The 17,400-nt window shown below is 40.1% G+C and overlaps 1 protein-coding gene across 1 annotated transcript in view; it reads right to left on the reverse strand.

Moving 5' to 3' along the window:
* Positions 1-7,228: 7,228 nt before the first annotated feature.
* Positions 7,229-17,400, reverse strand: part of LOC113885039 (A disintegrin and metallopeptidase domain 3-like) — a 113,615-nt gene continuing 103,443 nt past the window's right edge. The window contains exons 20-21 of the mRNA XM_027530153.1: positions 13,659-13,703; positions 7,229-7,387 (exon numbers count right to left, since the gene is read on the reverse strand). Of these exons, the coding sequence (XP_027385954.1) occupies positions 7,378-7,387; positions 13,659-13,703 (55 nt within the window). The 3' untranslated portion in view covers positions 7,229-7,377. The remainder of the gene's footprint in view (positions 7,388-13,658; positions 13,704-17,400) is intronic.

Genomic DNA, 17,400 nt, shown 5'->3' on the forward strand with positions numbered 1-17,400 from the left:
TTATGAGATGTCAATGGATTTGGAGTAACTTTGTGCAGCCTGTATATTGAAGCTCAGGGCTGTGTTCCTGTGTTGCTGGAGAATTTGCATGGTATGTCTTGCTCTGGAACTTGTTGGCCCTTGGGTGGTGCTTGGTTTCAGTGTAGGTATGGAGGCGTTTGATGAGCTCCTATCGCTTAATATTCCCTGGAGTCAGGTGTTCTATGATGTTCTCAGGATTTGGACTTAAGCCTCCTGCTTCTGGTTTTCAGTCTTATTTTTACAGTAGTCTCAAGACTTCTCCTTCTATACAGCACCATTGATAAAACATCTAGGTTAAAGATGAAAAGTTTCTCCACAGTAAGGGACACCCAGAGAGGTTCACAGAGTTACATGGAGAAGAGAAGAGTGAGGAGGGAGTTACAGGTGACCCGAATGAGATGAGGTGGAATCAAAAGAGGAGAGAGCAAGCTAGCCAGTAATCACTTCCTTATGTGCACTCCACAGTCTGGACCGCTCAGAGATGTTCATGGAGTTGTACAGAGAAGAGAAGAGGGAGGAAGGAGACAGAGGTGGCCAGGAGGATAAAAGGGGGGAATGAAAAGGAGAGAGACAGATCCAGCCAGTAATCAGTTCCCTAAGTGTCCTCCACCATCTGGAATACACAGAGATTCAGAGATTTGGGTAGAGAAGAGAAGGGGGAGGGAGGAGACAGAGGTGGCCTAGTGGAGAGAAAGGAGAGTCCAAAGGGGGAGAGAGCAGTCAAGCCAGTAATCTTGCTCCCAAGTAAAAATAGGTACTGAAGACTGGGTTCTTAAAGGTACAAAAGAGAAGACTGTTGAGAGTCCCTTGGACTGCAAGGAGATCCAACCAGTCCATTCTGAAGGAGATCAGCCCTGGGATTTCTTTGGAGGGAATGATGCTGAAGCTGAAACTCCAGTACTTTGGCCACCTCATGTGAAGAGTTGACTCATTGGCAAAGACTCTGATGCTGGGAGGGATTGGGGGCAGGAGGAGAAGGGGACGACAGAGGATGAGATGGCTGGATGGCATCACTGACTCTATGGACGTGAGTCTGAGTGAACTCCGGGAGTTGGTGATGGACAGGGAGGCCTGGCGTGCTGCGATTCATGGGGTCGCAAAGAGTCGGACACGACTGAGCGATTGAACTGAACTGAACCAAAAAGCAAAGATTAAAATTCTAGAATACGGGTTGGATTTTCAAAAGTACACTATTAAAGAAAAGAAGAAGATGAAGAAAAAAACAAAGTCACAAAAGTTATTAATATATATATATATATGAAGTTTGCTTTAAAAAATAGTCTTTTTTTGAAAAGTAATAGTAGGTTATAAAAATGAAAATTAAAGGAGTAATAGAGGACTTAAAAAAAAGTTAAAAAGAAAAACAAAGAAAAGAAAAAAAGAAAAAGCAAAAAAAAAAAAAAAAAAAGAAGAAGAAGAAGAAGAAGAAAGAAAAGAATGATCGTAAAAATAGTAAGAATATACCTAGGACTTTCTCTGGTGTTGTGGGCAGTGTGGGGTCAGTTCATTTTCGGATAGTTTCTTGGTCCGGCTTATATTTCTCAAGATCTATAGGCCCCTTCCTATGTAGTCAGTACTAACTACAGGGTTTTAATGTATTGCACCTGTCACTTCCAAGGCGGTTCCCTCGGTTTTAGCTTCTGTTTGCTGGTCTCTTCAGTGTCTGATTTCCGCCCTGACACAAGGGGGCGGTGGTGGACACTTTTTTAGGCTCACTTGTTCCGTCGCGCTGTGGGGAGGGAGGGATGCTACAAACAAATAACACTGGCGTGTGCTCTAGTGTCTCAGCCACACTGGGCCTGTCCCCGCTCACTGCGCCGGCACCCTCCCTGCCCACATAGCTCAGGCTCTAGGTTGCTCCGCTGGAAACTGTCTGAGGCCGGCCCTGGGCTGCATGCACCTCCCAGGTCTAAGCCACTCAGGTCCAGGCACTCGGCTAGTCCTCAGAGGCGCAGACTCCGTCAGGCCTGCGTTTTGTGCCCTTCCCAGCTCCGAGCAGCTCGGGTGATGAGGTGTTTGGCAAGCGCGGTCACTGTGACTTATCTCCTCTCCTGTCCCTGCCGCTCGGTTTTCTGGGTGTACAACTGGCACACCTTCTTAGGCGGATGACTGTCCAGAACCCCAAGAAATCTTAGTAAGCAAAGAAGCCTGCTTGCAGTTTGGTAGATAACGTCTCTCTGGGGCTGAGATTGCCCCCTTCTGGCTCTGGCTGCCTGTCACAGGAGGGGGGTGGTCTGCAGCCGGCTAGTTCTGTTCCGCCCTTTGTTCTGTGCGCGGGCCTGGTGGTGTCTTGGGGCTTTTCGCGTGGTAGCTATCCCACAGTCTGGCTTGCTAGCCCAAATTAGTTCGCTCTGCTTACCCTTGGGGGCATTCAGGCCCAATCCTTAGTCTAAGCAATGCAGCCCGCGCCTCCCTGCCCAGCCCCCGCTTGCTAGTGGTGCGCAGGCATTGCGCTGCTTCTCCGCTGGGGGAGTTACTGTTGGGCTCATAATCTGTGGGTTTTAATTATTTACTTATTTTTCCTCCCTATTATGTTGCCCTCTGTGCTTCCAAGGCTCGACACAGACTCGGTAGTGAGAGTGTTTCCTGTTGTTTGGAAACTTCTCTCTTTTTAAGACTCCCTTCCCCGGATGGAGCTCCGTCCCTACCTCTTTTGTCTCTTTTTTTTGTCTTTCATATTTCCCTACCTCCTTTTGAAGACAATGGACTGCTTTTCTGAGTGCCTCATGTCCTCTGCTGGCATTCAGAAGTTGTTCTGTGGATTTTACTCAGTGTTTAAATGTTCTTTTGATGAATTTGTGGGGGAGAAAGCGGTCTCCCTGTCCTATTCCTCCGCCATCTTAGGACGGCCTCCTGTTTTTGTTTTAATGCTTATTTCACTTTAGTCATTTTGGTGGACGTGTAGATGTTGTACTTTTTTGTTTTAATTTTTATTTTCATGGTTGTTAGTGAGTTTTAGCACAAGTTTATATGTTTATTTGCTATTTATATAGTTTTGGTAAATGCTTGTTTGAAAACTTGGTCCATTTTCCAATTAAGTGGTCATGTGTCTCTTTTATTACATGTAGATCTTATTAATAGATTCTAGATATGATGCCTTCATTGTCTATAATAGTCACAAATATCTTCTTCACTGGAGTTTGTATCATTGGACTTTTGTAGATATCCATTTGAGATCAGGAATTTACTTTTTCCCCAATTTGCTGGGATTTTCATAATAAATATCTTATCAGGGAAGTTGGGTTTTATCTAAAGCTTCATTTTGTATAAATTGATCATATAGTTTTTTCCATTTTTTGTTGATGTTGTGAATTAAACTTACTGATTTTCCAGTGTTGAACAGACTTGTATTCCTGGAATACATCCTATCTTGTCATGATGCATTATCCTTTTTATATTTTTCTAGATTGATCTGTCATCACTTTCTTTAGAATTTTCCCATTCAATTTCATAAATATTTGCCTGTCATTTTCACTTTAATGAAGCTACTGTTTTTGGTATCAGAGATGTGTTGGAGTTATAAAATAAATTAGGCTATATTATCCCTTTATTCTTTGAGTTCGTGTAAGGCAATGGTACCCCACTCCAGTACTCTTGCCTGGAAAATCCCATGGATGGAGGAGCCTGGTAGGCTGCAGTCCATGGGGTCGATAAGAGTCAGACACGACTGAGCGACTTCACTTTCACTTTCACTTTCATGCATTGGAGAAGGACATGGCAACCCACTCCAGTGTTCTTGCCTGGAGAACCCCAGGGATGGGGGAGCCTGTTGGGCTGCCGTCTATGGGGTCACACAGAGTCGGACACAACTGAAGCAACTTAGCAGCAGCAATGTTATGATGTTTTTTTCTTTTACTATTTCTTAAAACTTAGAAGTGGAGTGATTTGGATAATTCACTCAAGATGGTAGAATAGAAGGATGTGATCTCAGCCCCTTCTTAAAAAAACACCCAGATCACAGCAAACTACTGAACAATCATTGTCAAAAAATTCTGTTTGTGTTCAGTCACTCAGTCATGTCAGACTCTTTGTGACCTTACAGAATGTAGCGTGGCAGGCTCCTCTATCCATGGGATTTTCCCAGCAAGAATATTGGAGTGGGTGGACATTTCCTCCCCCAGGGGATCTTCCCAACCTAGGGATCAAATCCCCATCTCCTGTAGTTCCTGCATTGGCGGGCAGATTGAGCACCTGGAAACTCCTCCCCAAACTCTGGAACCTACCAAAAAAGTATCCCCTGAATCCAAAGAAAAAAAGAAACCACAACAAGATTGCAGGAGTGGTGCAATCATGGTAATATTAAATCCTATACCAGCTAGGTGGGTGACGCACAAACTGGAAAACAATATACCACAGAAGCGAAATTCCTGAGTCCCACATCAGGCTTCCCAGCCTGGGGGGGTCTGGAAATGGGAGGAAAAGTCCCCAGACAATATGGCTTTGAAGGCCAGTGGGGTTTGATCCCAGGACTTCCACAGGACTGAGGGAAACAAACTCCACTACTGGAGGGGGCACACAAAGTCTCATTTGCACCAGGACCCAGGGGAAAAAGCAGTGACCCCATAAAACATTGAGCCAGACCTAGCTGCTGGTATTGGAGGGTCTCCTGCAGAGGTGGGGGCAGCTGTGGCTCACTGCAGGGACAAAGACACTGGCAGCAGCAGTTTGGGAAAGAATCTATTGCTGTGAGCCCTCCAAGAGGCTGCCATGAGCCCATCAAGCAGCCTGTGGTCTCCAGTGCTGGGTTGCTTTGGGTCAAACAAACAACAGGGTGGGAACACAGCCCCACCTATCAACAGACAAGTGGCTTAAACTCTCCCTAGCATAGCCCTACACCTAGCAAGAGGGACAAGACCAAGCTACACCCACCACTGAGCAGGAATCAGTTCCTCTCATCAAGAACCCTGTTCTAGCATCTTAGCTTCATCCATGAGAGGGCAGACAGCCAAAGCAACAACTACAACCCTGAGCCTGCAGAATGGAAATTGCAATCACAGAAAGTTAAGTCAAAATTGGCAGAGGAATGGGTCCCAGATGAAAGAACAAGATGAAACTGCAGAACAACAACAAAGCGAAGTGGAGATAGCCAACTCCCAGAAAAAGAATTCAGAATGATGATAGTGAAGATGATCAAGATCTCAGAAAAAGAATGAAGACAAGGATTGAGAAGATGCAAAAAGTATTTAACAAAGACATAGAGGAACTAAAGAATAAGCAAACAGATATGAACAATACAATGGCTAAAATAATTTTAAAAAAATAGAGGAATAAATAGCAGAACGAATGAGGCAGAACAGATAAGTAACCTGGAAGACGGAATGGTGGAAATTACTGCTACAGAACAAAATAAAGAAAATAAATGAAGATTTTTAAAGAGATTTCTGGGACAGCATTAAAGGCACCAGTATTCATATTACACGCATCTCTGATATTTGAAGAGATAACAGCTGAAAACTTCCCTCACATGAGAAAGGAAATAGGCACCCAAGTACAGGATGTGTAGAGAGTTTCAGGCAGGACAAACCCAAGGAGGAACACGCCAAGACACATAGTAATCAAACAGATGAAAACTAATGACAAAGAAAAAATATTAAAAGCAACAAGGTAAAAAATGATAATATACAAGGGAATTCCCATAACGTCATCAGCTGATTTCTCAGCAGAAACTCTGCAGGCCTGATGGAGTGGCATGATATATTTAAAGTGATGAAGGGAAGAACCTGTGCTGTGCATAAAGTGATGCATAAAGTGATGAAGGGAAGTAATGCATAAAGTGATGAAGGGAAGAACCAAGTTGCTTCCATCATGTCTAATTCTTTATGACCCCATGGACTGTAGCCCACCAGGCTCCTCTGTCTGAGGGATTCTCTAGGCAAGAATATTGGAGTGGGTTACTGGAGAACCTATGACCAAGAATATTCTTCCCAGCAAAGCTGTCATTCAGATTTGATGGAGGAATCAAAAGCTGTACAGACAAGCAAAACCTAAATAAGAGAATTCAGCACCACCAGATTAGCTTTGCAACAAACACTGAAGAAACTTCTCTAGGCAGGAAAGAGACAAGCAACTTAAAACAACCTTCTTACACATATAGGCTGCTTTCTAAAAGTAGAGCGATTTGGATTTAGGATTTTCTTTGTGAGACAGATTTTTATTGTTTTTGCTTTCTTGCTATGTTTTGAGTTTTACTTATACATCTCCTTTCTTTACAAATATTTGGATATTCTCTTTATATTTATTAAGAAAAATTCTGTTTCTAATGGAAATGGTCCACTTCTTCTAAGATGTTGGTTTTATTGGCCAGAGTTGTTCAAAGACCCTTCTCCCATATCATCCTTTTAAGTTCTGTAGAAGTTGTAGAGCCTTCCCCTCAACATCCCGGAACTTGGAAGGGGAGCGTGTGAGAATCATGAGCTATTGGAGAGAGCGGACCCAGGGGTCTTCTCTTGAGATGGGAGTGAGTCCCAGGACTTTGGGAATCTGAGGGCAGTCAGTGGCAGGAGTGCATGATGGAATGTTTGTTTGGGATGGAACAACCTTCCAGGTTTGAAAGAGACCAACTTTCTTGTTTCCTACTAGAGGATTATGGAGGTAGAAGGACTGAAGATGAGCATGACCCCGTGGGGCCCTCCTGGACACAAAAGTCTTTCCATGTGTCCAATTTCTTATTTGAAGGAATAAGGCTTTCAGCTTCCTCGACCTTCCATGAGTTCCAAGGGGCATATTCAAACAGTTGCTAACCAGGGAAGTGAGGGGAGGCAGGAGGAAACATTGCTGCAGCAAGGGGCCTGGTGCTGGTCCCTCCTCGGGTGATATGCTAGCAGTTTGTGCATGTCTTTGAGTTCTTCAGCAGGAACTAGGGCCCCCTCAACCCAGACGGAGGAGGTCACTGGAGGCTGAGCACAAACAAGTGGACCCACACTGATTGGAAAGGCTGATGGCTGAGATGGGTGGAACACGGCCCTGTTATCTCACCACCAACTAGTGAGAGGGAAGTTCCACACCTTGCAGCCCTTGCCCCAAATTTTACCTATAAAAACTCTTCCCCTAAAAATATCAGTGAGCTTGGGGTTTTTGAACATCAGCTGAAGGTTTTCCTTGGCCCTTACAATAAAACTTTCTCTGCTCCAAACTCTTAAGCTTCTATTCTGAGTTGGACACATGAAGTTGGGTTCGAGAACAGAATCAATAGACACCAGCCTGCATGCTTTCACTCACAGGATTTACTTTGCTTTGTGAAACTGAAAGCTTTGGGTCATCACAAAAGGGAGAAGAGAAGATTTTTCTTTCTTTCTTGAATCATGCCAGTTTCTTGCTAATATCTTTTCTCCAAGCTGTGTTTGTTTGTTTGTTTTTTTAGTCATTGCTGTAAAAGAAATATAGAAAAATAGAAATGCTACATTTTATAAGTTGTTAATAAAAGCTTTCTAATTTCACTTCACAGCTACATGCATATCAATTAATAGTATACAAAGATAATTTATACTGTCACAATTTATATCTCTGCTCCATACAATTTTCAAACCCAAGTTTTTTTGTTTCTTTTTTCCCCTAAATCATCTGTGATAGCCACATTAAAAGGCAATGGTATAAACTAGTGTTAATATATGTCTCATTTACACAAATTTTATATGGGTCAAAGAAAATCATGAGCAATCCAACATGTGAAGAGGGAATAATAATCGTCATTATTAATAATGATTATTTTCTCTATTTTTATATACAGAGGAAGAGAACTTCCAACAGTCCTCTGTGTCTCTCCCACAGGTGTCCCACATACATATCTTCAAAACAAACTCCTTTTTTACTCCCTTCTACTTCATCACTCCAACACCAAACTGGTTCTCACTGGCTATACAGTATGTCAATAGTAAAAGGTATCATTATCCATTGTGTTGGACTGTTTAACTCTTTGCAGATCTCTTTTATTCTAGACCAAATACATCCAGCCAGTCAGCACTTCAACCAAGTCTACTCCTGTTAGGTCTCTCAACACTTTGTTATTTTTTCCGTCTTATCCAGTCCTGCCCTCTTCACAATTTTACTGTTCATTCTGTTTCATTAGTCTCCATTCTGACTAAATCTGACTGCATTTTCTAATTTATCCCAGTGAAACTTGTAAAAAGCAGACCATATCATGCTAAATCCTCCTTTACGTCTTCAAAAATACTTAAACTACATTCCTATTCAGATAAATGAGAAAATGCAACCTTTGTATCATGGCATATCAGACTTAGCTCATGATTAGCTATGCAGACCTTCTCTTTCATCATCCATAAGCTGTAAAGTAAATTTTTTAATATTTTAAGAGCACACATTTTGGAACAGAGAGCTCTGGGTTAACTATGTAGCCCTGCTGTCTTCCTGCTCTAAAAGCAATGAACATCACTTATGCACTGTTTCTTACACTCTACATCCAAACTGTCAACTCACTCTATTGGTTCACATTCAAAATGTATTCCTAAGACCATCTTTACTATCCCTGGTATGAGGTAACATCCTTTCTCTCTCCTGGATCAGTCCTGAGGTGTTTTGTTTTTTTTTTTCTCGTTAGATCATTCATGTGCTTGAAAACTCCTACCCGGGTTCATGCATTGATAGCCCTACCAGCTCGATGCCTGGGTGAGAGAGAGGTGGTTTACGGCTGCAGTGGAGCTGGGAATCTACCTGTGGGAAGCTCTCTCTTTACCTGTGGGAAAGCGGGAATACCTGGCTTCTCTTTTTGCTGAGATAAGGGCAGTTGGATTTATGATGGATTGTTTACAATTTAAAATAAGGAACTTTGTGCCGGAGGTGTCTCTCTGGCCCCCAGTATATGCCTGTATTCCTCTCTCGTTGTGCTGCATCCAAATAAAAGCCTTCTGTGAGTTGACTCAGGTGACTCCTTTCAAACACCTAAGCTGCATAACTATTTGTATCTCCCTTCAATTCATCACTGATTCATCACTTGCTCAACAGGGCCTACTCAGTTGGCCATATTTAAAATTGCTCCCAGTTCCTCCTTCTCTCATCTTTTCCATATAATGAATTACCTTTCAGCACACTTTACAATCAACGTATAAAATATGTTTATGGAATGAATGTGTCAAATTCTGGAGGTGTCCTTAATATGACCATAAAGTACTGCTGGCAGGAGAAGTGAGAAACAGGAAAAAAAAATGCAAACGAAAGCATGAGATTGAAGCTATGACTTAAGAGTTGGAAAAAAAAAAATCCAGGAGCTGGAGAGCTCAGTGTATTGCTCTAGGAGAAAATGAGTAAAGTTGTGTGGAGGTGAGGAGTGCAGGTGAAGGCACTCAGCATGATGACAGAACTACGATTGTAGGACATGAGAAGACAGCCAAGGGCCAGAATCTTCACCTAAGATGTGGGCTTTTAATAACTTGCTGAGAGAAGAGGTAGAGGCTACTCTAGGCAGAAATAAGACTACTTTACAGTGAGGCTATGAGTTATAAATATTTTTTTGGTGGCAGAAAATGAAATAGAGATCCAATGACTTTATTCCATTGGTCACATATGGCAGGTAAGTAAAGAGATGAACTTGTGATCTCATTCTTTGATGAGTTTCTGATTTTTTCCTTTACTCCTAGTGATGTCTAATACGTGAAATATCATATATCATGATTTCTTTACACATTTGATTTAGGAATATGAACAGTATATACAGAAGCCTTCTTTATCTCATCTTATTGTAAAGAATTATTCTTCTGCCTTGGAGGGTGAGTGCCTTTTAGCATTTGCTTGGCATCTACTAGGTCCTCAATAAATGTACATACCATTCCCATCCCCAGTCTTATATCAGAAAATATGTGGCAAAATTGTGGAGTTCTTAAGAGTTTCAGGACTTTCCTGGTGGCTCAAATGGTAAAGAATCCACTTGTAATGCAGGAGACCTGGGCTCGATCCCTGGGTAGGGAATACCCTGGAGAGGGGAATGGCTACCCCCTCCACTATTCTTGCCTGGAGATTTTCAAGGACAGAGGAGCCTGGCAGGCTACAGTCCATAGGGTCGCAAAGAGTCAGACACAATTGATTGACTAACACTTTCACTTTTAAGAGTTTGAACGCTGGAGTCTGATTATCTGAATTTCAAGCTCAAAAACTGACTACCATTCTATACACGTAGGGAATTACTTACATTCTTTATATCTGTTTTCTTATTTCTAAAATAAGGAGAACAATAACCAGGGAGTCAATGAGGAAGAAATACAAGTGTTGGGAGCAATGTGTATAAAACTCTCATTTAGACAAGCTGTTAACGCAGATTGGTGTCTTAAATACACCAAACAAATATATGATTGCTCATAAATATTTTAAGAATGCATTTAAAATCCCTTTAAAGTAATTTCTTTTTACAAAAATTGTGGCTAATGAATCTGGATAATGTGAGTTAACATGAAATATTTCTATAGAAGTATAAAGTAATATCAACACCAAATGCTTTGTTTTAGTCTTTCTTTTAGTATATGATAGTAATGACTAGATATCAAATGATGAAATAATTGAAAAGAATAAATGGAAATAATATATTTCCTATACTGAAGTACTGTTAAAATATTAAAAAAAATAATGAATTATATAATTTTGTCAATAATTTGATTATTTCACTTCACCTGTACTACTGACTGCTGTTACTATTGCTGATTTCTGATGGAGACTTGTATGAAAGAAATAGAATTGTTTTAAGGTTAGGAAACACTGTAATCTTAAATAAATTCAAGAAAACAAAAACAGAGAGACTTTTACTACTCAGTTAATGTGTACCAATATCCACTTTTCTTCCTATATCCTATTCAGGGGTCATATATCCTACAAATGTTAACTAGACTTACTATGATCATTTTATATACATTATATATACAAAGTATTATACTCATGAAACTAATATCATATAGGTAATTATACCTCATTTTTGAAAAAGAAGTAATTAAATTCTGTTCTAAAAAAAGGAAAAACTGAGCTGGTACCTTAAATCTAATTTCAGAAACAAATGAGCAATATTAATTTCGTGTAACATAGGCCATATCTTTAATATGTGCTTTCCCTCACTCTTTGTGATCTTATATTTTCTCACCTTCCCCATATTCTATGCTGCCCCATCTCTATTCATCATCATTCAGTTTAGTTCAGCCGCTCAGTCGTGTCCAAATCTTTATGACCCCATGGACTGCAGCACGCCAAGCTTCTCTGTCCATCACCAATTACAATTCATCATAACTGGCCCAATACATTCTACGCTGACCCATCTCTATTTATTGTCTCTGGCCCCATATTCTGTGCTGCCCCGTCTCTATTCATCATTCAGTTCAGTTCAGTTTAGTCAGTCATGTCCAACTCTTTGCGACCCCATGAACTGCAGCAGGCCAGGCCTCCCTACCATCACAAACTCCTGGGATTTACCCAAACTCATGTCCATTGAGTTGGTGATGCCATCCAACCATCTTATCCTCTGTCATCCCCTTTTCCTCCCTTCCCCAATCTTTCCCAGCATCAGGGTCTTTTCAAATGAGTCAGCTCTTCACATTAAATGGCCAAAGTATAGGAGTTTCAGCTTCAACATCAGTCCTTCCAATGAACACCCAGGACTGATCTCCTTTAGGATGGACTGGTTGGATCTCCTTGCAGTCCGAGGGTCTCTCAAGAGTCTTCTCCAACACCACAGTTCAAAAGCATCAATTCTTCAGCGCTCAATTTCTTCACAGTCCAACTCTCACATCCATACACAACTACTGGAAAAATCATAGCCTTGACTAGATGGACCTTTGTTGACAAAGTAATGTCTCTGCTTTTTAATATGCTGTCTAGCTTGGTCATAACGTTCCTTCCAAGAAGTAAGCATCTTCTAATTTCATGGCTGCAATCACCATCTGCAGTGATTTTGGAGTGCCTCTGCCCCCGCCCCCCCAAAAATAAAGTCAGCCACTGTTTCCCCATCTATTTCCCATGAAGTGATGGGACCAGATGCCATGATCTTCGTTTTCTGAATGTTGAGCTTTAAGCCAACTTTTTCACTCTCCTCTTTCACTCTCATCAAGAGGCTCTTTAGTTCTTCCTCACTTTCTGCCATAAGGATGGTGTCCTCTGCATATCTGAGGTTTTGGATATTTCTCCCGGCAATCTTGATTCCAGCTTGTGCTTCCTCCAGCCCAGCATTTCTCATGATGTACTCTGCATATAAGTTAAATAAGGAGGGTGACAATATACAACCTTGATGTACTCCTAATCCTATTTGGAATCAGTCTGTTGTTCCATGTCCAGTTCTAACTGTTGCTTCCTGACTTGCATACAGGTTTCTCAAGAGGTAGGTCAGGTGGTCTTGGTATTCCCATCTCTTTCAGAATTTTCCACAGTTTATTGTGATCCATACAGTCAAAGGCTTTGGCATAGTCAATAAAGTAGAAATAGATGTTTTTCTGGAACTCTTTTACCTTCCAGCATATTCTAGCTTCTTGGCACCACCAAATGTCAAGACAAGGAAAATGGGGTTGCTTAGGAAGTAGACAGAACTGTCTAAAGCAATTATAGCCAACATGACTTTCTACTAGAAAGATACTGAGGATTTACTGAGTAAATTCAGTTGTTCCTGGGCCTATTTGGGCATGAAGGATACCCACGTGCCTAAAGTTTGAAAAAAAATCTGGTATATTTGTAAACATTTGGTAGAATTATAAGCATTATCAGTGACTTATAAGCCACCATTTGGTGGCTCAAATGGTAAAGAATCTGCCTACAGTGCAGGAGTGAAAGTGAAAGTCGCTCAGTCATGTCCGACTCTTTGAGAGAGTTCATGGAATTTTCCAGGCCAGAATACTGGTGTGGGTAGCCTTTCCCTTCTCCAGGGGTCTTCCCAACCCAGGGATCAAATCCAGGTCTCCAGCATTGCAGGCAGATTCTTTACAAGCTGAGCCACAAAGGAAGCCCTCGGTGCTGGAGATGCCTGTTCAATTCCCTGGGTTGGGAAGATCCCCTGGAGGAGGGCATGGCAAATCACTCCAGTATTCCTGCCAGGAGAATCCCCATGGAAAGAGGAGCCTGGCGGGCTACAGTCCATGGATTCACAGTCTGACACGACTGAGAGACTAACATTTTCACTTTCATTTTCTCAAGCTCAAAAACTTACTACCATTCTATACATGTGGGGAATTACTTACATTCTTTATATCTGTTTTCTTATTTCTAAATTAAGGAGACCAATAACCAGGGAGTCAATGAGGAAGAAATACAAGTGTTGGGAGCAATGTGTATAAAACTCTCATTTAGACAAGCTGTTAATGCAGATTGGTATCTTAAATACACCAAACAAATGCATGATTGCTCATAAATATTTTAAGAATGCATTTAAAATCCCTTTAAAGTAATTTCTTTTTACAAAAATTGTGGCTAATGAATCTGGATAATGTGAGTTAACATGAAATGTTTCTATGGAAGTATAAAGTAATATCAACACCAAATGCTTTGTTTTAGTCTTTCTTTTAGTATATGATAGTAATGACTATATATCAAAATGATAAAATAATTGAAAACAATAAATGGAAATAATACATTTCCTATACTGAAGTACTGTTAAATATATTTAAAAAATATTTAATGAATTATATCATTTTGTCAATAATTTGATTATTTTACTTCACCTTTACCTGTTAGACTGACTGCTGTTACTATTGCTGATTTCTGATGGAGATCTGTATGAAAGAAATAGAATTGTTTTAAGGTTTGGAAACACTGTAATCTTAAATGAACTCAAGAAGACAAAAACAGCTAGACTTTTACTAATTACTCAGTTAATATGTACCAATATCCACTTTTCATCCTATATCCCATTCAGGGATCATATATCCTACTGGGGTATATTTACCAATGGTAGCCTAACTTTTAAATATGTTAAATTCATTTTTGTGGATGATTTAAATAATTATCTAAATTCTTTTTTTTTTTTCTTTTTTACTTGCAGCTTCCCAGTTCTCCTAGCACCATTAGTTGAAGAGACTGTCTTTTCTCCATTGTATATTCTTGCTTCTTTTGTTGTAGATTACTTGACCATAGGTGCATGGGTTTATTTCAAGGCTTTGTATCCTGTTCCACTGATCTGTATTTCTGTTTTTGTGCCAGTACCATACTGTTTTGCTGACTATAGCTTTGTAGTATAATCTGAAGTCAGGAAGGCTGATTTCTCCAGCTCCATTTTTCTTTCTCAAGATTGCTTTGGCTATTTGGGGTCTTTGTGTCTCCATACAAATTTTAAGGTTTTCTTGTTCTAGCTCTGTGAAAAATGCCACAGAAAATTTGATAGAGATTGTACAGAATCTATAGATTGCCTTCAGTTTAGTTCAGTCGCTCAGTCGTGTCCGACTCTTTGCCACCCCATGAATCGCAGCACGCCAGGCCTCCCTGTCCATCACAAACTCCCAGAGTTCACTCAGACTCAAGTCCATCGAGTCAGTGATACCATCCAGCCGTCTCATCCTCTGTCATCCCCTTCTCCTCCTGCCCCCAATCCCTCCCAGCATCAGAGTCATTTCCAATGAGTCAGCTCTTTGCATGAGGTGGCCAAAGTACTGGAGTTTCAGCTTCAGCATCATTCCCTCCAAAGAAATCCCAGGGCTGATCTCCTTCAGAATGGACTGGTTGGATCTCTTTGCAGTCCAAGGGACTCTCAAGAGTCTTCTCCAACACCACAGTTCAAAAGCATCCATTCTTCAGTGCTCAGCCTTCTTCACAGTCCAACTCCCACATCCGTACATGACCACAAGAAAAACCATAGCCTTGACTAGACGGACCTTTGTTGGCAAAGTAATGTCTCTGCTTTTGAATATGCTGTCTAGGTTGGTCATAACTTTCCTTCCAAGGAGTAAGCGTCTTTTAATTTCATGGCTGCAGTCACCATCTGCAGTGATTTTGGAGTCTCAGATAAAGTCTGACACTGTTTCCCCATCTATTTCCCATGAAGTGATGGGACCGGATGCCATGATCTTAGTTTTCTGAATGTTGAGCTTTAAGCCAACTTTTTCACTCTCCACTTTCACTTTCATCAAGAGGCTTTTGAGTTCCTCTTCACTTTGTGCCATAAGGGTGGTGTCATCTGCATATCTGAGGTTATTGATATTTCTCCCAGCAATCTTGATTCCAGCCTTAGGTAGTATATTCATTTTGACAATATTGACTTTTCCAATTCATAAACATCGTATGTCTTTACATCTGTTTCTCTTTTGTTCAATTTTATAGTTTAAGTACAGGTCATTTGTCTCCTTACATAGGTTTATTCTTAGGTATTTTATTTTTGTGATGTGATAGTAAATGAAATTGCTTCTTGAATTTTTCTTTCTGATCTTATAAATGCAAGAGATTTCTGTGTATTAATTTTATAACTTGCAACTTTAACAAATTCATTGATGAACTCTACTAGTTTTCTGGTGGCATCTTTAAGATCTATGTAGAGTATCAGGTCATCTGCAAACAGTGACAGTTTAACTTCTTGCTTTCCAATTAGGATTCCCTTTATTTCTGTTTCTTCTCTGATTGCCACAGCTAGAACTTCCAAAGCTGTTGAATAAAAGTGGTGACAGTGGACATCCTTGTCTTCTTCCTGATCTTAAGAGAAAAGGCTTTCAGCTTTTAACCATTGAGTATGATGTTAGCTGTAGGTTTGTCATATATGGCCTTTATTATTTTGAGATATGTTCCCTCTATCCCCACTTTCTGGAGAATTTTTATCATAAATGGTGTTGAATTTGTCAAAAGCTTTTGTGGCATATATTGAGATGAGCATATGGCTTTTATTCTTCACTTTGTTAATGTGGTACATCACACTGATTGATTTGCAGATTTTTTTTTTGTAGCACTATTTATAACAACAAAGATATGGATACAACCTAAATATCCATCAACAGATATATACAATGGAATATTTTACTCAGCCATCAAAAAGAAAGAAATAAAGCAATTTGCTGCATTTTGGATGGACCTAGAGATTGTCATATTATGTGAAGTAAGTCAGACAGAGAAGGAAAAATATTGTATGACATCCTTTAAGTTCAGTATCTAAATGAACTTGTTTACAAACAGAAACAGACTTACAGACTTAGAGAGTGAACTTATGGTTTCCAGGGGGTAAGGATGAGGGGAAAGCCTAGACAGTGAGTTTGGGATGGATATGTACACACGGCTATATTTTATATGGATAACCAATTAGGTCCTACTGTATAGCATATTGAGCTCTGCTCAATGTTATGTGGCAGCCTGGATGGGAGGGAAGTTTGGGGGAGTATACATGCATATGTACCGCCGAGTCCCTTTGCTGTCTAGCTGAAACTATTACAACATTGTTAATCTGCTATACTTCAACATAAAATAAAAAGTTAAAAACTAAATATGTTAAGCATTTTAAAAATTTCAAACTTAAATCCATCTATTACTTTTCTCTATGTTATCTACATGGAAGACAGGATGAAATATTAAAATATCTATGATAATGCTCCTCCAAAGTTAAAGACAATTTACACATGAATTCTTAAATTATCATGGCTTCGATTATTTCTATCAAATAACTATGTGAATAGTTATCTCACTTCTGTTAATGAGCTCCTTAATGAGGCCTCTCTTTCACTTATGTCTGTTTACACTTTGTGGTATTCAGACAGCCTCCATTTTGCCTTTGGCTCCTATACACACTCAGTTCTTGTTGAAGAGTAATATTATGGTGTAAAGTTTCCTTGTAATGGCTACAGTTCTTTGGCTACAGATGGTAAAAATCAGGTTTGAACATCCAATTTGGGATTATAAATTCTGAAAGGACACTTGTTGAAACTATATACACTTGCACAGCTATTTCTTTCTGTCTGTTGATGTCTCTTAACTAACAGATGCTGGTTTTGAGAGATTTTTAGGATTTTTACTTGAAAATGAAACTAGAATGGTTGAGAGAGGTACTCTGGGCCATCTGTAAGCAGAACAGTTCTTTTGGAAAGAATGAACATAGACAAAAAGAGATTATGTCAATCATAAAAGCCTTTGGGTGATGGAGAGAATGACCAAGTTCACAACCATCCAGTTCCTTACTACCCTTTTGTGTTTCAGCTCTACATCATTTCTTGCCCTTGTAGCCCTGAAACAATTGACTGATGCTCTTAAAACTTAGGCAGATTTTGTTATTTATGGTCAGTGATATCTAAGTATACCATTTCTTCCAGAAGTCAGTTTCAGCTTTGCAACTATTCAGATTTTTTGAACGTGTCTTAAATAAGAGCCCAGGAAGACTTATGCCAAATATCATTCAATTAAATCAATTTATAACAATTGAATGATTATATAAATGTCCATATGAATCATGCAGAATACTGCCTTGAATTTACTGGTTGCTGCTAACTTGTTCATAACTAAGAT

The sequence above is a fragment of the Bos indicus x Bos taurus genome, chromosome 27 (genome assembly GCF_003369695.1).
Source record: "Bos indicus x Bos taurus breed Angus x Brahman F1 hybrid chromosome 27, Bos_hybrid_MaternalHap_v2.0, whole genome shotgun sequence".
NCBI lineage: Eukaryota > Metazoa > Chordata > Mammalia > Artiodactyla > Bovidae > Bos > Bos indicus x Bos taurus.